At 35.9% G+C, this 16,727-nt stretch overlaps 1 protein-coding gene across 1 annotated transcript in view; it reads left to right on the top strand.

Annotated features, from left to right (window-relative positions):
• CSMD1 (CUB and Sushi multiple domains 1) overlaps positions 1 to 16,727 on the top strand; it is a 1,093,428-nt gene that overhangs the window by 934,914 nt on the left and 141,787 nt on the right. The window contains exons 34-37 of the mRNA XM_053974810.1: positions 5,041 to 5,244; positions 6,383 to 6,507; positions 7,120 to 7,216; positions 12,639 to 12,743. Of these exons, the coding sequence (XP_053830785.1) occupies positions 5,041 to 5,244; positions 6,383 to 6,507; positions 7,120 to 7,216; positions 12,639 to 12,743 (531 nt within the window). The remainder of the gene's footprint in view (positions 1 to 5,040; positions 5,245 to 6,382; positions 6,508 to 7,119; positions 7,217 to 12,638; positions 12,744 to 16,727) is intronic.

Below are 16,727 nucleotides of genomic sequence, written 5' to 3' on the forward strand. Positions count from 1 at the left end.
TTCTGATTCAGTTTTAATGGCTTTTTTGATGCCACTTTCTCAAAAACTTCTTTTTATCTGGATATGCCATCTATTTATTTTCTCAGATGATCCCATTTCCTTGTAATTAATGCATTAGGTAAAGAGTGTCTGTTAATATGAGACTAAATGAATATTGAGTCTTCCAAAATATTAGGGTCAGGTATGTTGATATATGCTAAGAACAATCACATATAAGAAGACTAAGATTTTTTTTTTCAGGCATTTTTATGCTTGTCTTCCTGCCATGACATCACCTAAGAAACAAGAGTTTATATTTTTTATAACTCAGGCTACAGCAGTACAGAATTCCCTCCTTAAAAAGTAAAGTAATTACCTTTCCACCATCCAAAAATTTATGGCATTTTAATACTTGTCTTTTTTATTTGATATAAAATACAAATGCATTAACTAGTTTATTAGGCCAATTGATATTTTAAAGAGGATTATTAAGAAAGTTAGTATACTAGGATGAAGAAGACAAAGGAAAATAAGAGTAAAAGAAGATTGTGGCTTTAAAAATCAAGTTGATCTAATTTGTAACAAGAATAAAATGCACAGCCTCACTTTGTCTGCTAAATGTAATTAGAGAGCAGAACTAAGAATGTTAATATTATTTTATATGTGCTACCAGGACACATTATGTCCTACTTTAAAACAGATATCCTGGAGAGGTGATTGATGCCCTGAGCCTGTCAGTGTTTAAGAGGGATTTGAAAAATGTCCTTAATAACATGTTTTAACCTGGCCAGTCTTGAATTGGAAAGGCAGTTGGATGATTGTTGTAGGTCTCTTCCAACTGAAATAATCTTGGAGGCATTTCAGCTGAGCTGTCAGTTGTGTAACCTTTTAAAGAAACAGAACTATTTTCCTAACTTTTTATAGATGTTAGAAAGTATACTACATTTTTCCATGAACTATTTAAATCCCATTTTAAGCACTGTGGAACTACCTATAGCTTGCATTGCATCTATGCTCAAGGCAGTTCTTTTTAAAAGGAGGGGGAGCGGAGGGGGGAGGAGGATTTAAAAAAACAGTACCTCATGGTGATTTTGTATCTTTAGCATTTCTTGCCTTATAGTAACCATTACCAGCATATTAGTAAAACTTCTAAAAAACTGAGCAAAATATCAGTTTTAAATGTCATTGAATGTTTCTTGCTGGCAATAGAATATTTTGATACAACTGCAGCTATGGATGTTTTTGGCTGTCAGGGCTGATCTCAGTAAAATGTCAGATTTTAGTCTCAAAAAGTATTTCTGGTGTGTGAACTAATTTAAGAGTGTTAGTAAGCTGCCCCTACATTTGCTATCATGTCAAAGATAGCTTGCTTAGAGGAAAATACCTTTCATAAGGCAATATTATAATGAAACCAGATGATCTGACATTCTTTGTTGAGAGGTGCTAAAAGGTATAGTTACACAAAAAAAGTATAGATTACTAGTGTATGTATGCAAATTTCCTAATGCTATTACTGAAAGTTATAGGATGTTCTTAAATCTGACTTAAAAAATGTCCTTTGCCTGCACAGCTGTTGTAGGGATTCTCCAGATGTGGTTGCTAGGCAAAGGTTAGAGAAATGGGAAATATTTTTCTTTCTATGGTTTCCTCTCTTTTATAAAATTGAGTGAAAAAATACCTAGGGAAGGATGGTATTCCCAGAGGAGGCTGAGCAAGAGTTTCTTCCACACAATGAATGGAAAATATACCAGGACAGATGCTGAAATTTTCAGTCAGTTCATGTAGCTTCTTAGGTAAGACAGATAGGTTTTGGACATGTGAGAAGCTAAAAGTTTAACTAGCAGGTGGCTGAGGTGGTGACCTGCGTGGAAGGAGGCCTTAAGCTACCATGTGCCATTCACAAACAGCATCCTGTGAAGCTGGTATAAGCAATCTCTCACATGCCAAAATTCCCACTAGTCAGAGGAACATGTGGTGCCTCAGAAATATTTGAGAGTGACAACTGCTTTGGGGCAGAGGTGCTTCTGGGTATGTGCTGCTAGAGACACTGCTGGAGGAATTGTTGGAGGCACTCTTGGAAAGAGGCACTCCCTGCCAAAGGGCTTGTACTTCTAAAGGGACACCTGCTGGAGTGAGAACACCTCAGAGGGGTTGTCAGCCTGTGAAAGTACTGTTCTGCAGTACAGGACATCTTTGAGGAACTGTAGCACATGGATGACCCCCACTGGAGGAGAAACATTAAGAAACAGGGTGATGTGGAAACCCGAAGAAGCAAAAAGGAGGATAAAGATGAGTAAAATGCTAAGTACGTTGGCAGGGGAGGTGGGGGAAAGCAAAAAGAGAGCACATACCCCAACTTCCTGTGCTGCCTCTCACCTCATTGGTACAACAAAGATGGACACAAGGAAGTTGAGAAAAAGAAGGGGAGGATCGGTGTTTGAAGTTGAGCCTAAGCCTGGTGAGAATGAAGTAAAATTGTTTCATTAACTTGATTCATTTTTTGTGTCCTCTTTCTTTTTAATTCCTGAATCAGTGATCAGAAACTTGTGTAAAATTGGTAATAAAGTAAGCATAATTAACTATTAATTTCCTGAATCTAAACTGATTTTTCCACAAGAATGTACTGAGCCCTGTGCTGTCACATAACTGTGAATGATTTATCTCATGGCCAAAATGGCCATTTGAACAAGTAGCTCTGACCAAGGGATGGATTAATGCTTAATTACATGGCAGAAGCTGTAGTTCCAGGCATATGACAGATTGGATGTGTGAGCAGTCATCATCATGTAGGCAGTTGTGAAGTCATCATTTATTCAAGTGTAGTCATTATACAATAACATGGAATAAAAAGGTTTGAGTGAAATAGTGCTGGTGCAGAAGACACGTGGGTAGAGAAAAGGCTGTTAATCCAAATAAAAGAGCAAAAAATAGCAAGCTGGGTCAGCTGAATTGACCTGGCAGTCTGCATCTGGCCTGCAGGTTATCATCAGGAAGAACTGTGACTCTGTGAAATCATGGAACTATGGTTTCATCATTTTTCTTCCACAAATGCAGAACGGTTTCCTGCCAGGGTTAGAACTGCATGCATGAACAAGTTTCATAGAGCATCTGTGTGATACTGAGGTCCTATTGAGAACTTAATGATAAATTCCTATGTATTTGAGCAAAGGCAGGTATATTAAGTTTGCTGAAAGGTAAGTTGTTTGTTTAAACTGTCTAAGGTGTTTAACCATTTTAAAATACTTAATAAAATTGATTTGCTTTTGTTTTGCAGTATTGTGCATTTACCCAGGAATATGCTAGTTTACCTCTGGCCATTCTTTAAATCCTGAGTACATTTTACAACTTTCTGTAGCTTTCAAGGTTAAAATCTGCAACCAACCAATGTACTGATTTAGAAGAAAAATACATGTTACGGTGTCTTTTTCTTTTGTATTTTTCTTTTATTGCTAGTATTAATTATTTCTAAGTCTTCTTAGAAAAAGCTTTTCTCTACATTAAGTAATACTTGGGCAAACTTAACTCTTATAGATGGTAGCAATGCTTAAACTGGTAGAACATAACGTAATAATAAATGACAACTTTCATTATTCTGCTAAAATGTGGTGCATGTTAAATGCTAGATTTAAAATAGAATTGATTTCAATTAGTGTTCTGTATCCAAATTGTTAAGAAATGTAAATTTTTAGAGAATTTACAATTACTTAAAATCTAATTATGATTCTGAATAGAGCAAATGACAGTATAAGAAATAGGATGAGCGTAAAGTTTTCAATATTAAAATAAGTATGTATAGGCTCTATACACCTTGTCTTTTACTTAGTGACCAGGGTAGCTGAACAGGTGTGGTGGGGATGTATACAGCTGTACCCATGAAGAGATAGAAATATCACACTTCACTAATAAATAAAGTTGTGATTATGTTTACATTAGTGAGCCAGAAGCACCATGCTTGAAAATTTTCCAGGAATAAAGTGTAACACCCACCTTTTTTTTCTTTCCTCCCTGGTTGCCATTTTGTGTCGTTTACTTAGGGACTAAATGGCAGGCAATTTTCATGGTGTTACTTATTCTTATCTAGATGTAGTGATGCTCTAAAACTAATTGTTGAACAAACCAAGCCAGTGAAACAAAGCTTTTGAACATGCCACTCACACAGAAAAATTGCATATATTTAATAAGTTTATTTTAATGTACATTTATTTTATTATATTGTAAAACATAGATGATATTGCACACAAATTATACCTCTGTTATTTCTTATATAAATATTTTAGTTTGTTCTTAAATCGGCATTTACTACAAAATGATATGTAGTAACAGCAAGTTTTATATATGAACAACATGCAGAATAGCAACAGTCAGTAGGCATAAAAAATACCTGTTATCCAGAAGTGTTTATAAATAATGAAGCCAAAGGGAAAACTATCCCGTGGGCTTCTAATGAATGTTATTATTTTGCTCTTTATATATTGCTTGCAGTCTTTTAACTGTTCTTGTATCACATCAGGTTTATAAATTCCCAGACATTATTGACAAAAATAATTATCAAAAGAAAACACTGAAATAGCCTGGAGAGTGTATTGTTATCACTTTATATTCTCCAATATGATAAATCAAATATTTGTAAGATACTATGTTGTCTTTATATATGATTATCTACACCATAATTTTTTTTCTGGTCTTTTAATAGGAAAGTTCTAGTGAGAAGCCAAAGGCCCCATATTTATAAGTGAAGTAGGTGGTAGATGTAGTATCCTGTCATTGAAGAGGGCCACAGAAACATCCACTGATCTTCTCATGTCTAAAGCTGTGCATCCAAAGTCAAAATGTCTCTGAGCTGCCATGGCATTTACATAACTGTACACAAGCACAGCCCAAAACCACATTCCAGCTAATAGCCATGAAATCATTAGTCTATTCTTTGAGAATACAGGAGAAGAGCAAGTAACATGAATTAAGCTCTGTCCTACAAGAAACAATCAGCATTTTTACTGGTCTATTTTTTTTTATCATGACTGTCATTTGTATTCATGACTATATTTTTCTCTCTGTATACAGCTGTTCCACGCACAAGTGATACACAGTGTATCTCAGTTCCAGAGCCTAGATATGGAAGGAGAATAGGCTCTGAGTTTTCAGCAGGCTCTGTTGTTCGATTTGAGTGTAGTCCTGGCTATCTGCTACAAGGCTCAAAAGCTATCCGATGTCAGTCTGTACCAAATGCCTTAGCTCAGTGGAATGACACAGTACCAAGCTGTGTAGGTAAGCAATTACATTTACTTTGTCTGTGCTGTCACACGTCTCTGAATTAGGATTCAGGAATTGTTTCAGAAAATAGTGTTTAACCCATATATTCACTCTCCTTTGATTAATATCAGTCATGCCCAATTTAAAAGAGCAGTTTTCCATATCAAGAAATAATTGAGTACCAGCTGGCTCATAGGCAGTATATTGTTTCATATAATGACTTAGATTATATGAACAAGTGTGATGCACATTTTCTTGAACATTCATTATTTTCATGACTTATCTATGGCATGAAATACAGGAAAGAATTTAATTCTCCAGAAGTGTCTTTACCTGTTTTATTACACAGTACTTGTTGTGTATTTCTATCACACATAGGATAATGATTTATTTTTTCAAGCAAAAGTATAATGTACATTGAATAATGATAGCATTGTTAAGTATAACTAATTTTCTTTAGTCTGTCAATAGACCTGCACTGAAATAATGCTTAGCACTAAAGTTTTTTGTAAATGTTGAAATGTTTTTGCCTTCTTCCTATTTGGATTTATATTCAAAAGTCATTGCCATTCATTGGAATTTACTCTAGCATTAATTAGAGTGTTCTAAAAATAAATGCAGGTATCCTATTTTCTGCATATTCTGGGTTTTTTTTTCTTCATTTTTTTTTTTTCCCTTTTGTTGTTGTTGTTGTTCTGTTTTCTTGAACCTTAAAGAACCAAATGTGTGTACACTAAAAAATATTTAATGTACTACACAGCTTTATCAACTAGATTCAATATTGGAACTCTCTTGGGTTGTGGATAAATTCATATTATTTCTGTCCATCATGATTGTGTATAATATTATGTCTTTACAGTTTGTTGTTACTCTAAGACATGATAAGCCTCTGCTGCTGGGCTGTTCTAGGCTGCACACTTGCAAAATGAAGTTCATTTCTGAATTGTTTATTCAGGCGGGTTTTATCTTATGCTGGGTATCATTAATATGCATCTTTAGATAAGATGCATTCTCATTTCAGATTATTGCTATGTGTTTACGCTACAAAAGCAGATTATTATAATTTTCTAGATTGTAGTAAAATTATTATTACTTCTCTGTTCTCTAAAATGGTTTAAGTTGTGTAATAATTTGTGATAATACTTTCTTTCAGTGCCATGCAGTGGGAATTTTACTGAGCGCAGAGGTACTATTCTTTCACCAGGTTACCCTGAACCCTATGGTAACAGCTTGAATTGTGTGTGGAAAATCATAGTGACTGAGGGATCAGGTATTCAGGCAAGTCTGTATTCTGTCAAGAATGGAATATTAAGTACTTTGTTTGTTTATCTCTCTAAAAATTTCATAAATTAGTAATCCTATAATTGGGGAGTGGAGTACTTGAAATATTACTGCTTTGGATTTTTCATTGTTGTTCTTTGGTTAGCTTTATTTTATGTTACTTTATTTTCACATGTGGATACAAATGAGAAGTGATTAACAAGCACTTTTCTGTTTTAACTGTGTAGTATATTGAAAGCAGGTCCTGATCCTTCAATCTGATATGCAAATACCAACTCTTTCTATCTGCTAGGGTATTACTGAAGTCCTTGAGAGTGCTGCAGCTGTCTTGATTATCTGCTCATTTACACTTTGAGTAATTATTTAAAATGATGCAACACACATGCAAAATCCTTCTTACTTACCTTGTGTTATATTTTCTGAGTTAGCACAATGCAAAAAGTGAATATTGATTTTTCATTTACATTCTTTTCACTGATGTGTCTTTTTTTTGAATCTCTTACTTTTATTTTCTTTGCTATGTGTTCTCTTTTTATTTTGTTGATTTTAGAACTTTTAAAAATTCACATGGCTGGTTGGCCTAAAAAGTTCTGTGGTCCTGTTTTATAGATCCAGGTGATCAGTTTTGCCACTGAACATAACTGGGACTCTCTTGAAATATATGATGGTGGAGATATGACAGCACCGCGTCTTGGGAGCTTTTCAGGTTAGGATATGCCATGATTTAAAGTTTTATATATAGATATGTATGTGACAGAAGATGTCTTTATTTGTTCACACATATACATAAAGAGTATGTATTTATCACTTCTGATACCATTATGGAATGCTCTTGATTTTGGGAGGAGACTTCAGGTGGAGTAAGCATGTCAGTATTCAAATTCGAAGAGGTTTTCAGAAGAAAATAGGGCACTAAAATGTTAAACTTTGATTAGTGGAATTTAATTGATAATACTTTCAAAAAATACTTTCTTTTCTCTTTCTTGCTCCTCACATAGAGGAGATACAGGGATATAAATTGGTACTGACATTCAAGGAGCTTCCCTTGATAGCTTTGACTTAACTTATCCTTATTAGCCTGCCTTTCTCATGAAAAAGATGAAGCATTCAATCTTCATCTAAACTCACCAGACCTCACAGAACCAACCAATTTAATACAACTGGAATATAAAAACCCCCACATAATTAGTTGTTTAAAATTTACACCAAGCACATACACTTTTTCTTTTTTTATATGAGACATTTTTTATAGAAAGAATGTGTTCCGTAAACCAAACCAAGAGAAAGGGATTAGGCCATGAATAATAACCCAGACTCATGATTACTGCTCTGATGCTGATGTAGCTAAAGCAGGTGGATTTTTGCCTCTGGTGATTTCAAAAATTTTGAAGTATAGATGGCTATTGGTTTAGTAAGGAAATGAAGAATCAAATGAAAAAATGATTACTGATGAACACAATGCCACAAGTTGTGGCATATCCCTTTGGTCAGTTAAGTGCAGCTGTCCTGGCTGTGTTGCCTCCCAGATTCTTGGCTACCCCAGTCTCCTCACTGGTGGGATGGTGTGGGAATGCCATGACACTGTGTAAGTGCTGCTCAGCAATACCTCATATAGCAATATGGTTTTGGTCACAAAACCACAACACAGCACTGTACCACCTACAGTGATTAACTCCATCCCAGCCAGACCCAGTCCAAGAGTTAAAACATTTTATTTTAAATGCTAGTAACAAGGGTGTATACTAAATTGGCAATAGGGAAAATGAAATTATGAAAATTAATCTACTTTTGGAAGTGAATTACATGGCTAATATATTGGACCCATTGGATAAATAGCAAATGAAATTATGCATTTAACAATATTCTATTTAACAAGACTCAAAACACTTCCTTATTCTACAAAATAAGTGTGTCGTCTTGCTTTAACTTACAAGCCTTCCTAACTTCCAGGGAAGCTTAAAAAACTAACTTTTTGTATTAGAAATATTTCATTGGAGATAAAGAAGCATGGATTTATTGTGGATTTGTCTCTTGTATAATGAATGTCAGACCTAAAATGAAGAACTATTTTTCTGCATGGGAAAGAATATGTAAAGAGGATATGAAACCTTCTGTTCTCAAAACTGAACCAATGATGTGGCACTGAAACTGAATTCCAGGCATGATTTCATGAGTGGTAAAATTTCTCTCTTACTAAATCTTGGATGAAACTATTATCTTCTGATTCATTCACTGTGGGTTCCTCTGTCTTCTAAATACACATTCAAGAGGTAAAGGTATACAGTTACTAAGAACTGACTAAATTGTGCTAATTATGTCTCAGAGTTGATTTGGAAAGGTGAATTCACTGAGTCTGTGTCTTTTTGGCCAGTCTGTAATCATTTCCAAGATTCCTGGATGACTGAGATTACCTGTTTGAGCTCGTTGTGTGCTCATTGCAGACCCTCTTCTCTGTATAGCATTGGCTGCATGATGTGTAGAACAGACCCCTCCTTTGAATGCATACATATATATATGTGTGTGTATAGACATAAACAGAGAGAGGATACAAATACAGTAGTCATTGAGGTTGGCATCTGGAGAATCTACTCTTATGATGGTAGTTAAATTTAGAAAGAAATTAGGTAGGAATGTGACCTATACTGTATGCTTGTGCTAATCCAAGAAATGCTTAAAATGGCCATTGATCTCCATTCTTGGCCTAGAAATTTCTTAAATAGCTACACAGGCTTTCACACATTGAGTGTAATGTTTACCTCTGGAATGAGATACATTACTCTTTGTTGCCATTGCTGATACTTGAAAGGGACACAATCTTCTGTAATAATACCATAATGGAACATTTAAGTAGGAAACCTATCAGTCCTTATTCCTTTATAAGCCTTTAGGTAAAACCTGTGTGCATTTACTGCCTCCTAGGAGTGTTGCCTATTTTTCAGACTACAGATTCTCAATCAAAAGGTTAGGAAGTCTGTAAGACTCCCAGTATCCTGCCATGGTATCCATCTACATGAGCATTAGATATCTACACATCTCTAGCATGGAAATATCTATAGTTAAACTATCATCAATGATATCTGCTCCTGCCCTTTAAGTACCATTTCTCTCTATTGACAGTAAAGGAAATACAAAACAATTAGGACACTACATCTGGTTACCACACAGAAACATATCTTGCATGTTTCATATACCAAATCCCAGAAAAGGCAGAAGTTAGCAAGTCAACAGTAGAATTCCAGTTAGATCACAGATTCATAAAATCATAGAACAATCCAGGCTGGAAAGGACTTCACAAGATCATGTAGTTCAACCTTTTGCAAGAAAGGGAACCTAGATGATACTGTCCAGCACTCTGTCCAGTTGTATCTTCAAAACCTCCAGTGATGGGGACTCTACCATGTCACCTGAGTGGTTGCTGCAGGTCATGGTGGTTCCCGCTGTAAAGATGTCCTTTCTAATGTTAAGATGAAACATTCCCCTTTGCATCTTGGACCTCTTGCCCCATGTCTTCTCTTTGTGGCTCCCAGTGAAGTGAGGAGCCCTTTAGGTACTGGAATACTGTGATGAGGTCCCCTCTGAGCTTTCTCTTCTACAGGAAGGTGAGACCTAACTCCTTTGGTCTTTTCTCACAGGGTAAGTTCTCCAGCCTTTGATCATCTTCATGGTCCTGCTTTGGACATCTCCAATCTGCCCTTGTCTTTCTTGCATTGTGAGGACCAGAATGGGACAAAATAATCCACACAAAGCCTGACAAGTGCTGAGAAGAGCAGCATGATTGCTTCTCTATCTCTGCTAGTAATGCCGCTCTGGGTGCAGCTCAGGAACCTATTTGCCTTCTTTGCTGCAGCACTGTGCCGCTGATTCGTATTCAGCTTGTCCACTGCGGCAGTCCCAGGTCCTTTCAGCAAGGCTGCTCCCCAGCCACACAAATCTGAGCCTGTATCAGGCTCTTTTGCTTATTCTAACAGACATGCAGGGCTTTGCACTTGTCTCTGTTAAAATTCATACCGTTCTTGCTAGTCTACTGTTTCAGACTGTCCAGGTCTCTCTGACATGTCAGCCCCTCCACTCAGTTCAGTGTCACCAGCAAACTTGAAGAGGGTGCTTTCGATTCCACTACACAAATAATTTTTGAAGATATTGAAAATGTGTGGGGACCAGTATCAGTCTCTGGGGGTTCCATTTGTGACAGATAGCCAGCCTGAATGATTCCATTGAATATAGCAATTATGAGAATTAAAAACTAGCCTCGTTTATTTCCCACAGTGCAATAGCATCTAACTTCTCATCTTAAAGTATTCATTAAGAAGAATACATTAAGGAATGTATTCACCCTTTAAGGAAGTAAAAGACTGGTGTTAAATGTTACCAGGTCCTACAAAGGAACAGAACTGCCAAGTGACTTTTGTTTGTTAAAGAGTTTAATAGTCATTATGAATTAACATCCTCAGTGTTACAGGACACCTTAAACATCCTTAAATATATCTCAAATTCTTTATGGGTAATGTTGAGGAATAGAGTTTGTGCCTATAGCTGCGTGAGCAGCTGAAGTTCAAGCTGCTCATGTAGCTCTGGGTGATGCAGCCTGAGGCAAGAGGCCTTGAACCTTGCACAGCAAAGTGCCCCGGGACCTGTGGTTCAGCCTGGTGATAGGACACTCAGACATGGCAGGAGCTGAGGAGTGGGGAGGAAGAGACTTTTGTGAGTGGTGAGACTGTGAGGGTGCAAAAGCCTAGGTTTTTTTGTTTGGGATTCCCCTTGGAAGCATCAGCTTGAGCTGTTTCAGTGTAAGTGCACTGTGAATAAATGGCTTTATAGAATGAGACATCCAGGACTCTGCTGCAGGAGACCTGGGGTAGAATCTGTGAGGAAACCTGGTCTGATTGTGAGGTTGGGGTGTGCAGGCAGTGAAACGGGGGCTCATCAGATCCCTGGAGCTGCTTACTGTGAAGGGGCTCTGGTCCCTGCCATGAAAGTCTCTGGTGGTGGGAGTGTGACCACCCTGTCTGGATTGTCAGACAGGGAGGTTTCCTTAACAGATACTATGAAAAGTCCTTCTTCCAGGGAGATGCTTTACTGTCTTCTGTACCCCAGACAGATGTGTACTGTGCTGTGTGATGTGAGTGCTCTGTACTCTCTGAATTTGGATACTTTGAATTTCCATGCCAGACAATAAACAACTTTCTTAAATGCCAGCTTCTCATCTTTCAGCTCCTCAATTTATATCAAGATTTTGCTTAATTCATTTTTAGATTTAGAAGTATTTGCCAGTTCCTAGTTTAGATTGTAGACTTAGGAAGATAATTCTTTTCAGCAGTTCTTTTTAAGCCCAAGTTTCAGGCTCATACCTAGGTTGCTGACAGTTACTTTAGAAACAGAAAATGCCCCACAGGAAATGAGAATTTTTCTTATGCATCCACCACTGAAGTTCATTAGCTACTTGATACTGTCTTTGAGAGTAGTCATAGAAAAGGATGTAATTTTTAGCCTCAGTAGGTCTTCCAGCTTTAGACAGTAGAATGTGAGTTGCATGGTATTATGTGGTAATAAGTGTTGGTCAGACTTAGCAATTCCAGTGGCAAAGAATATATCTAGGATTAGTGATAACCCTACATGCACACACAACAAGCAGTTTTATTATAGATATTTCAGTTAGGAAAAGCTAGTATGTTGTTTTGGTTTTTTTTTTAATGTGTTGTACCTGCTTCTTCATTTTCTGTCATATCCTCTGAATTAGCATGAATGGTTGAAATATTATTGTGGGAAGAAGGTGTTTACACACAGTAAAAAATCTGGACTTCTTTGTTCTGTATTGCAGGTTTTATACAAATATGGGCAAACAGGCAAATGGCAGTTGAGCTTGTCATCATAATCAGATCCTTTATTTATGTGATTTTTTTTTTCTCTTTACATCTCTTTTTTTCTGTCCAAGTCAATAAGGTTTCCTCTAAACATGATGGGATCTTGTTTGATTGTACTTACATAGTCTCTTATTGTTATGGCTTGTAATCAAACTTTTCCTGCAACTTTAGGAGAAAACAAGGCAGAACACAGCCTTGGTTATGTCTTTTCTATATGAAACTGTGATTAGAATGCTATAGTTTATTCCATAACTTCTCTTTTTCCAGGTACAACTGTGCCAGCATTGTTGAATAGCACCTCCAATCAACTTTACCTTCATTTTCATTCTGACATTAGTGTGGCAGCAGCTGGTTTTCACCTGGAATACAAAAGTAAGGCTCCTTGTTTTGTGAAACTTACTTAGGAAATGCATGTATATAGAAAGGGAAACAGATATTTTACATTATTCTTTTAGCTTGCTTGTTTGTTGTTTTTTTTTCTTTCCTGACTACCAAGCTTGTATAAGCGGTTTCTATTAAACTGAAATTTTAAATGAAGTGACATTTTAAATTGATGGAAGGCAGCTTTCACAAATTAGAAGCACATGACAAATCAACATGGAAATTCATAACAGCATTTTTTTAAATGTGAAGTTTAATATTGATGTGGGTTTTCTTAGCTTATTTCAGCTTAGTTCTGAAATTTAGGTGACAAAAAAAAAAAAAAAAGTAGGAGTTAATTTCCCTTCTTGAAAATAGATAAAACCAGAGAAGATAATATATTTTTTTCCTATTAATGTGTGCATACATTTATGCCTTGTAGTTCTTTCCTTTCCTTCAAATTATTTTCTCTCAACAAATTGCTATAATTGCAAAAAAACAGCCTTTTAACCCCAGAGCTACAAGAAAACACAACAGTTATCTTGGTAAATCACTGGTGGTATAAACAGAATAATCTAAGAATTTTCATGGCAAATTCTGCTATATATAAACTTTTTATATGTTTTGTGAGAAACTTTCTAAAATACAGAGGTGTGGAGTTATAAACATAGTGGATTACCTGACATAATCAAATTTAATTCAAACATGTTTGTATTATTACATCTCTCCAAAACTTAAAATACTATAGAATAATAGTAAATTCAGTAAATATGCTTGCATAGCTCATGTGATTTTAATTGGAAATAGGTATTGCTAAGAATAGTCTACTATTTATAAAGTACTATGATGAGCTGATGGTCTGATGAGTGCTTCGATGAAGGTCACAAAGTAATTCCTTATAATTTTTGAAGCACCCTCTCTTTTTTCAAAGGCCATTCAAGAATTTTCTTGAAAATGGAGTTAGCTTTTATATTTGAGTCCAATAATAATATCTAAAAATAGTAATGTTATTTTTAATGTTTTGAAGAAGTACACATAAGTAAATAAACATGGATTATTTTTAATAAGTTCTATTTAGGATTGAGATAAAAATTTGTAAGGAAAATATAAAGCTGCACAGAATTTCAAAAGACTAGTTTCTCTTATTTATTTCAAATAATAAATATTTGAATACGTCTGTAGCCACAAGACAGTCCTATGTTTTCATTTAATTGCATAGTTCAAGCATTTATATGCAAGTATGTTTTAGGGGTTATTTTAATACAGTCATTCTAGTGGTGATGTAGAATGCAAATACGAATATTACCTCTGTAGGAATGTTTTTGGAATATACTATTTTGAAAAAGTTGGGGGTTTTTGTCTGCTTGTTTGTTTAAGTTTTTTTTTTGTCTGGGGACTCCTCCTCCTACACCACTTTTCCTCCTCCAGTATTTCTTTTTACCCTACAGTGAAAATATAATTCCATATGAAGCATAAAGAAGTACACATTAATTATAGAAAGTCATAGAATGAACATATGAAATGTTTATATTTTATTGTATCAGTTTTATTATCTCTGCAACACAGCTCCTGAAAAAAACCCTGTTCTGTTAACAAGTAAAATCACTTAGAGTTATACTTTTGTTTGTCTCTTAATTGCCAATTTCCCCACTGTGCTCTTTTAAAGCATCTATTGGACTTCGGTGGTGCTAATATTTCAGGGTCAGTGATTCTTAGAAGTGCACCTCAGTACATGTCAAGGTAGCAATATTGAGCATTCAGAGCTTAGTTAGCTACTCTGTTGACAGTCTGACAGGAAAGAAAAGTATTTTTTTTTGCTTGGCTACGTGGTCTCTGCAGGGCTAGTAGGAGTACATTCTATCTCTCTGTGTGACTGAACACAGAAACTGAGCAAGTTCCCAAATTCATGGCTACCTACATCCATCATGGTAAACAGCCTTATAGTTCTTTTCTCCTGCTGCATGTATATCATTCCCAGTTAGCATTAAATGAAATTATATGTACTCATTAGAGGACACTGGAACCTTTGATAAGGTTTTAGATATAAGTATTTAGGAAAAGAAAAAGCTGTCTGCTTTTGAAATTGTGAAAGCTGTAGTAATTTTCATAGGGCAAAATTTTTCAAATCCTTTTTTCGTATTTCACCTTGTATCAGAGCTTTTTTTTTTTTTCCTTGTAATTGGGAACCAGACTTGTCATTTGGTCCTAAAACATTTAAAACATTTCAAGACAATTATTTAGGTAAATGAGCTTTGTTTTAAATCTTAGGGGATTAATTGAATTAGGCTCTGAGCAGCCTGGTCTAGTGAAAGCTGTCCCTGCCCATGGCAAGGGGGTTGGAACTAGATGATCTTTAAGATCCTTTCCAACCTGAACCATTCTATGATTCTATGAAAATATTACCTGAGTAGGAAGTGTAGAGAATGTTGCCATGTACTCACTGTTCCTTACATAACAAGAATGATAAATTGTTAAAACAAAGACCACTAAAACCTTTCCTAAGCAAACACCCAGTAAGTGAATGTTAGTCCTGAAACAGTTAATTTATTAAATATAAAATGAACACTTTAATTTATATATTGTGATGCCCAAAACTGCACACAGTACTCAAGGTAAGGCCATACCGGGGCAGAGTAGAGCAGGACAATCAACTCCTAAAAATGACATTAAGCTATTAAAAAGTTTCCAAAGGAAGACCATGAGGACAGTGAAAAACCTTCCCCTTCTCATACAGGGGAAGCTGTATGAGGAGCAGCTGAGGTCACTTGGTCTGTTCAGCCTGGAGGAGACTGAGGGGAGACCTCACTGCAGTTACAGCTTCTTGTGAGGGGAAGAGGAGGGGCAGACCCCGATCTCCTCTCTTTGTTGACCGATGACAGAATCCAAGGGAATGGCCTGAAGTTATGCCAAAGGAGGTGTAGATTGGATATTAGAAAAAGATTTTTCACACAGAGGGTTGTTGGACGCTGTAACAAGCTCCCCAGGGCAGTCGTCACAGCACCAAGCCTGACAGAGCTCAGCAAGTGTTTGGAGAATTCTCTCAGTCACGTGATGTGACTCTTGGGGTGTCCTGTGCAGGGCCAAGTGTTGGATTTGATGATCCCTTTGGGTCCCTTCCAAATCAGCATATTCTATGAGTCTGTGATATAATTACTTCTCCAGGGGGAAGACATGAATTAGAGAGAAGACAATTAGCTTTCCTACTATACATACTAACAAAAACAATCAATTCACAATAAGAAGCTGTTCAGCACCTTGAGTCCAAATTTGTAATTCAAATCCTACATCAGCAGTCTACAGCAGGGATAGAAGATATAAAGTGGACCTAGTAGTGTTTCATCTAGCCATACCTTTTACATAAATTACAAATCAGAGTAGTAGGTGAAACTGCTCTAAACTAACCATTACAGTATTCTGCAGAACCCTGATGTCCTTATATAAAAAGGTCTTAATTACAGCAATAGAAAGTGAGAATTATTTAGGAACATTCCTTTCATCCCAGAAGAAATTCTAAGGAACAAGGCACAACAGAGGAGAGTGTCCTTAAGTCGTTACTAAATTGTTTACTCACAATAAAAATTATGCCTCTACAACTTGCACATGATATTTTAGAATAAATGGAGACGTATTTCTACTTAGAAGATATTTCACCAGTGTAAATGCTAGAAATATGCCTGGGTTTGGATCACTATGTTAGGAAAAACTTTACTTCAGCACGATATATTTAGTTTGCTATCACTTGATCACATATCTTATATTCCACACTATATATTGTTTTGAAGTAACTTTATAGAAATCCATAAATACTTTATAAAAGCTTCAGCCACTGATGAAAGCTTATTCAAATTGTAAATATTTCAAGATAATTTAAATGTTTGAATAAGAATAGTTTTATTTCTTGAATCATTTTCTTCCTTTTAACAATGTCTTTCTCTTGCCCTGTCCATTTGCAGCTTTTTTCTATGTATGTCTTTATTTTCATGGGAAGGATCTAGA

Source organism: Vidua macroura, chromosome 3 (genome assembly GCF_024509145.1).
Source record: "Vidua macroura isolate BioBank_ID:100142 chromosome 3, ASM2450914v1, whole genome shotgun sequence".
NCBI lineage: Eukaryota > Metazoa > Chordata > Aves > Passeriformes > Viduidae > Vidua > Vidua macroura.